Source organism: Sinocyclocheilus rhinocerous, unplaced genomic scaffold (assembly GCF_001515625.1).
Source record: "Sinocyclocheilus rhinocerous isolate Xijiao unplaced genomic scaffold, SAMN03320098_v1.1 scaffold1093, whole genome shotgun sequence".
Classification (NCBI taxonomy): Eukaryota; Metazoa; Chordata; class Actinopteri; order Cypriniformes; family Cyprinidae; genus Sinocyclocheilus; species Sinocyclocheilus rhinocerous.
The window spans coordinates 1000802-1007941 of NW_015626381.1; the positions used below are offsets into that span (position 1 = coordinate 1000802).

General features: G+C 39.5%; 1 protein-coding gene across 4 annotated transcripts; it reads left to right on the forward strand.

Moving 5' to 3' along the window:
* Positions 1-266: 266 nt before the first annotated feature.
* On the forward strand, positions 267-6179 carry LOC107712991 (deoxyuridine 5'-triphosphate nucleotidohydrolase, mitochondrial-like). 4 transcript variants are annotated; one of them, XM_016518406.1, is made up of 7 exons: positions 267-376; positions 1963-2148; positions 4231-4322; positions 4390-4434; positions 4509-4583; positions 5804-5874; positions 5959-6177. In XM_016518406.1, exons 1-7 carry the CDS (start codon positions 318-320, stop codon positions 6013-6015), a joined length of 585 nt encoding a protein of 194 aa, XP_016373892.1. In that variant the 5' UTR covers positions 267-317; the 3' UTR covers positions 6016-6177. The 4 variants fall into 4 exon arrangements, with proteins under 4 accessions (XP_016373892.1, XP_016373915.1, XP_016373901.1 ...); XM_016518429.1 differs by having other exon boundaries at positions 287-376; positions 2004-2148; XM_016518415.1 differs by lacking the exon at positions 267-376 and adding an exon at positions 442-568 and having other exon boundaries at positions 2004-2148; positions 5959-6179.
* Positions 6180-7140: the final 961 nt, after the last annotated feature.

Genomic DNA, 7140 nt, shown 5'->3' on the forward strand with positions numbered 1-7140 from the left:
AAAAAACAGAATGACACGTTCTGTCACTGTTTGAATGTGATATTTCTGATTAAATAATTTATTGTGATTTAAAGCAGTAATAGTATTTTGAAGGAACGCGGTATTTTTAACGGTTGATTCAAACCAAGAACAACAACAAAATTCCAAACGAGCTGTGAACCGTTTGTACGAATATTCGCCGGATAACAGGTGTTATGCAGGCGGATGTTCTTCAGATCAACGTGATTAATTATCATAATTAATTTCACCTGAGTATTTAACGCTGACGCCGCCATCGTGACGAGTTTTTTCCTCAGAATGCGCCGTTTAACGTTCACATGATTCCGCTTCGTTCTGAATCAACGGAACGGTTTCTCACACAAATACGCGATGGACGGTGAGTTCAAACAGATTGACCGTTAATAGACAACCTCCGAGAACTACACAGCGTAAAAACTACAACTCCCAGAACGCAAACGACAACAACAAATATGGCGGATTAATTTACCGTTGAAGATGTTGGTTTGGCGCGTTTCTGTGGCTGCTGTTCGCGGTTTAAACGGATTTGGTGTCGGACGCGGCGCTGGAGGTCAGCAGCACTATAACAACACGACATAACCGTTAATAACGGACAGCAGCGCGACGCTCCGTGATATCACATCCGCTACACTTCACTTCTGGATCACATTTAACTCTTCATTCATAACGTGCAGGCTATGTTATGAATAACAGAATAAAAATGTGATATCACTTCTAACTTACATTGACACGGAGAAGGTAATGAATGTAGTACATCAAGTATATGTCTGCTATATAAGGTGCTATATTGATAAACAATGACTACTTCCGGTTTCTCCCGATTAGTGGTTGCCACAAGGGATCATCTAGTTTAATAATGACGACTTGGGATGGGATCGATCATCGCATGAAAATATCGATTCTAAAGTGCATTTTTTTAACCATTAATTTTATTTATTTATCAAGAAATTCGGTGCATAAAATAAGCTTCTAAGTGGAAAAACAGGCTATATTAGCGAATAATTGTGTTGTATAGAACTATTTCTCCCGCTCATCGGAACACACGCAAATGCTGAAAGACTGAACCAGCCAATCACAGACAGCCTTTTACGAAAAAAATAACCCTGGTTTTATTACAGTAACCACAGTTTACAACAGTATTTGTCGTAAAACTGCAGTAACCACAAATTTACCATGGTAATAACAATAATAATACATTCTGTACTTCTGTAACGTTTATTTTTCATGAGGTATCCTCAAAGGTGCACCTTTGTAACTTATCTATCTGTATGGCACTAATATGCTCCCTTTTAGGGGTAGTTGCACCTTTGAGGTTACTGCCCCAGTAAAGGGCTAAAATACAATTATAGTATATTTTATTTCTGACAGTGTAAACAAAAAAAGCCAGGCCTATGAAATGTTAAAAAACGTGGCTTTAAAATCTAATATTAAGTGAGTATAATTACTGATTATATTCTTTTAATAATTTAAAAGATCAGTTTAAGGTATCGATATCGACGACACTGGGCTTGAAAATATCAGTATCGGATCGAAAATAAAATAAGAGGTATCTCCCATCCCTAGACTAATTTAATTTTTAATAAATTCCATATTTAAATGAAACCTCCTCTTTTTGACGTTCACGCAGCGCCAGGGTTGCCAGGTTTTCACACCAAAATCCGCCCAATTGCTACTCAAAATAGACCAAAACTAGCCCAATCGCGTTTCGAGAGGGTTCCCAGTAAATTCGGGTAAAATGAGCGTTTTTTTGTGTGTGTTAAATATCAAGTTTTTTGGGTCGCGTCAACCGTAAAGTAGCCCAATTCCGCGGGAAAACGGCGGACTTGGCAACACCGAGCAGCATCCACCACTCAGAGCGTTTCCCGCCGTAGAGCCATTCAAAATAAAGCATTTGGCGCGCTTTATTTATCCTGTCAGTCACCTCACATAACTGTGGCTCTCTGTCGTGATCCTCGTCGGTAAGATGCCCTGCTCTGGAGTTACAGAAGCGGTTTCTCCGCAGAAGAGATGCAAGAGTGATGCGGTGGACGGACACGAAGACCTGAAGGTGCTCAAATTCGCCAAGCTGACAGAAAACGCCACGACACCGAGCCGAGGATCGAACCGAGCCGCGGGATTCGACCTGTACAGGTGAGACTCGAGCCAGGCTATATTAGCGAATAATTGTGTTGTATAGAACTATTTCTCCCGCTCATCGGAACACACGCAAATGCTGAAAGACAGAACCAGCCAATCACAGACAGCCTTTTACAAAAAATAACCCTGGTTTTATTACAGTAACCACAGTTTACAACAGTATTTGTCGTAAAACTGCAGTAACCACAAATTTACCATGGTAATAACAATAATAATACATTCTGTACTTCTGTAACGTTTATTTTTCATGAGGTATCCTCAAAGGTGCACCTTTGTAACTTATCTATCTGTATGGCACTAATATGCTCCCTTTTAGGGGTAGTTGCACCTTTGAGGTTACTGCCCCAGTAAAGGGCTAAAATACAATTATAGTATATTTTATTTCTGACAGTGTAAACAAAAAAAGCCAGGCCTATGAAATGTTAAAAAACGTGGCTTTAAAATCTAATATTAAGTGAGTATAATTACTGATTATATTCTTTTAATAATTTAAAAGATCAGTTTAAGGTATCGATATCGACGACACTGGGCTTGAAAATATCAGTATCGGATCGAAAATAAAATAAGAGGTATCTCCCATCCCTAGACTAATTTAATTTAATAAATTCCATATTTAAATGAAACCTCCTCTTTTTGACGTTCACGCAGCGCCAGGGTTGCCAGGTTTTCACACCAAAATCCGCCCAATTGCTACTCAAAATAGACCAAAACTAGCCCAATCGCGTTTCGAGAGGGTTCCCAGTAAATTCGGGTAAAATGAGCGTTTTTTTGTGTGTGTTAAATATCAAGTTTTTTGGGTCGCGTCAACCGTAAAGTAGCCCAATTCCGCGGGAAAACGGCGGACTTGGCAACACCGAGCAGCACCCACCACTCAGAGCGTTTCCCGCCGTAGAGCCATTCAAAATAAAGCATTTGGCGCGCTTTATTTATCCTGTCAGTCACCTCACATAACTGTGGCTCTCTGTCGTGATCCTCGTCGGTAAGATGCCCTGCTCTGGAGTTACAGAAGCGGTTTCTCCGCAGAAGAGATGCAAGAGTGATGCGGTGGACGGACACGAAGACCTGAAGGTGCTCAAATTCGCCAAGCTGACAGAAAACGCCACGACACCGAGCCGAGGATCGAACCGAGCCGCGGGATTCGACCTGTACAGGTGAGACTCGAGCCGCAGCTGCTGGCAGACGAACACCGTTTCTCTGTGTCCTGCACATAACTTACATGCTGTTCTGCACGTTTAGATTCATGCAGAATTCCCGTCTGCAGTGTTTAACCCCTCTTAATTCTGTTTTTTTTTAATCTTATTTTTGTATTTTTTAATATGTTTTAACCTGTAGAAAACATTTTTACTGGCAGTATCTACTGCTGCTTTACTGCATTTGATGAACGGTGATAAGAGTGTTGTTCTGCGCATGCGTGCTGCTCTGCACGTGGCTAGATTCATGCACAGTTCTCTCTTGCGTTTATTTTTCTCTCTAAATTCCGCGTTTTTATACTCGTTGTCCTGCAGAAAAAGCTTGTAATTCTAGTATTTACTGCTGCTTTTGTATTTTTTAATATGTTTTAACCTGTAGAAAACATTTTTACCGGCAGTATTTACTGCTGCTTTACTGCATTTGATGAACGGTGATAAGAGTGTTGTTCTGCGCATGCGTGCTGCTCTGCACGTGGCTAGATTCATGCACATTTCTCTTTTGCGTTTATTTTTCCCTCTAAATTCCGCGTTTTTATACTCGTTGTCCTGCAGAAAAAGCTTGTAATTCTAGTATTTACTGCTGCTTTTGTGCATTTGTTGCACCGTGATTAGATAACGTTACAGTGTTGTGCACATGCATGCTGCACTGCTTATGTTTATATTTCTCTTGCATTGATTTTCCCTCTTAATTCTGCGTTTTAATACTCTTTGACCTGCAGAAAAGTCTTATATTCCAGGATTCACTGCTGCATCAGTGCACTTGATGAATGGATTAGATAGCATGCATATTTCTCTTTTGCATTGTTTCTTCTTAATTCTGTGTTCACTGCTGCTTCAGTGCATTAGACGAGCTGTGATTGATCACAGAACCTCGTGTGTGTTTCAGTGCGTATGACTGCAGCATCGGGCCGATGGACAAAGCTCTGGTGAAGACGGACATCCAGATCGCGGTTCCACACGGATACTACGGCCGAGTTGGTGAGCGAGAGCTACAGAAGCCAGTCCAGAAACTGTTTGTTTCTTCACTAACTCTCTTGTGTTGCAGCTCCTCGCTCGGGTCTCGCCGTCAAGCACTTCATCGATGTTGGCGGTACGTTGCTCGTGAATCAATGACATGAGAATGTGATGCTTTGCTGTGATCTCACATGTGTGGTGTGTCTACAGCTGGCGTGGTGGATGAGGACTACAGGGGGAATCTGGGAGTCGTGCTCTTCAACTTCAACAAAGAGCCGTTTGAAGGTGAGACCGCAGCTACAGCAAATTAATTATAACCTAAAAAGCTCTTGAATCGGAGCAGAAAGTCTTGCATTCATGAAGTCATGACATTAAATGTTGCATGCACCGCAAAACCTGAACCTTCCTGTTTTTAACTCCTTTTTCAGAACGAATATCTAAACATCCTTAAAGATGCTTTTACCGGAGATGCAAACTGAATATATGTGACCCTGGAGCACAAAACCAGTCATAAGGGTCATTATTGTGAAATTGAGATTTATGCATCAGCTGGAAGCTGAATAAATGCACTTTCCATTGATGTATGGTTTGTTAGGATAGGACAATATTTGAAAATCTGGAATCTGAGGGAGCAAAAAAATCCAAATATTGAGAAAATCATCTTTAAAGTTGTTCAAATGAAGTTCTTAGCAATGCATATTACTAATCAAACATTAAGTTTTGATATATTTACAGTAGGAAATTTACGACTACAGGGGGAATCTGGGAGTCGTGCTCTTCAACTTCAACAAAGAGCCGTTTGAAGGTGAGACCGCAGCTACAGCAAATTAATTATAACCTAAAAAGCTCTTGAATCGGAGCAGAAAGTCTTGCATTCATGAAGTCATGACATTAAATGTTGCATGCACCGCAAAACCTGAACCTTCCTGTTTTTAACTCCTTTTTCAGAACGAATATCTAAACATCCTTAAAGATGCTTTTACCGGAGATGCAAACTGAACATATGTGACCCTGGAGCACAAAACCAGTCATAAGGGTCATTATTGTGAAATTGAGATTTATGCATCATCTGGAAGCTGAATAAATGCACTTTCCATTGATGTATGGTTTGTTAGGATAGGACAATATTTGAAAATCTGGAATCTGAGGGTGCAAAAAAATCCAAATATTGAGAAAATCATCTTTAAAGTTGTTCAAATGAAGTTCTTAGCAATGCATATTACTAATCAAACATTAAGTTTTGATATATTTACAGTAGGAAATTTACAAAATATCTTCATGAACATGATCTTTACTTAATATCCTAATGATTTTTGGCATAAAAGAGAAATGTATAATTTTGACCCATACAATGTATTGTTGACTATTGCTACAAATATACCCCAGCGACTTAACACTGCTTTTGTGCTCCAGGGACACACATGAGGTCTTGTTTTCTGAGAAACTGAACCAAAAAAAACAAAAATGCTGCTCTAAATGACAACACGCATGTTTTTCCAACACAGTGAAGAAGGGCGACCGCATCGCTCAGCTGATCTGTGAGAGAATCTATTACCCGGAGCTGCAGGAGTTACAGGTACACGCTGCTGTGGTTAACATGCATGCTTCACTCGTATGACTCCGCAGTCTGCTGTATTTGCGTCATGTTTTCTGGTTTCAGACGCTGGACGAGACGGAGAGAGGAGCGGGAGGCTTCGGCTCCACCGGCACCAACTGAAACTGTTAACTGTGTTAAATGTTAATGTTGTAAACATTAAAATGTTAATAACATTTATAGTTAAATGGTGTAAAATGTGTTCATTTCAAGGAGAGAAATTTAATTAATTTCTCACTTAATGACATTGTCTCTCAGTGAAATAAACGGTTCTTTATGCAAAATGTGCACAAATGTCAAGTTTTTTTTTTTTTTTTTTTTTTAGACGATTTAAGATTACATTTCACACAGTGTTGACCATTTGATCATTCTGCTTTTATTTGCAATCTATTAACTTGATTTTTCTACATCTATATTGTAATCTTTTACTATTATTTGTTACAGTATTTGTACTTTTATTTTATTCCCCACTTAATTTTGCACATTCTCAAATGCAGAGCAGGGTTTTTGACTTATAATCCTCATGTTGTCAGGGTTCCCACACTTCTTGAAAGTACTTGAATTTCAGACATATGGATTCAAGGCCTGGAAAGTACTTGAAAACAAACATAGGTCCTTGAAAGTGCTTGAATTAAATTTAAAATAAGTTGTTTATGGCGCTATTTAAAAAATTGTCCTATATGTTCTGTCAAAGACCGAACAAGCGGCACTAATGATTGGGGGTGGAGATGGGGGAGCGCGAAGAAAAAACTTGTTTTGATGCGCAGAGTTTTCTTAAGCTCACTCCCGCTGAATTTCTGACCGTTACCGCCCACTCCCGCAACGTGTGTGTCACGCTCCCGCAAACATTCTTATTGTCTTACTGTATATATTTCATCAACGAAAATAGTTCCAAATATAAAAGCAAACACAGCCGAGTTTCATTCATGAATGAAAGTGCGTTTTTGAACGAATCTAGTGAGTCAGTGATTCATGATTACCCATTCATAAAGATTTAATTCCTGAATGAATCAGCTGTTCATCAGAATTTTTGATTATTGATCAGAAGGTGCTCCTATTTTTTTTTAATTAGGAGGACAAGCGCTCCTAAAAATAAAAGTAAGCCTAGAGTGTGTCAGAAAAAGTTGAGAGTGTATCAGTATATTAGAGCCGTGCGTGAGGTCTTAAAGAGACAGCAGCCTAAATAAACCTGCTGCTGCCTTTCATTATACAGTGAAGACTATCCAGTGTTATTTTACAGTTGAGTAT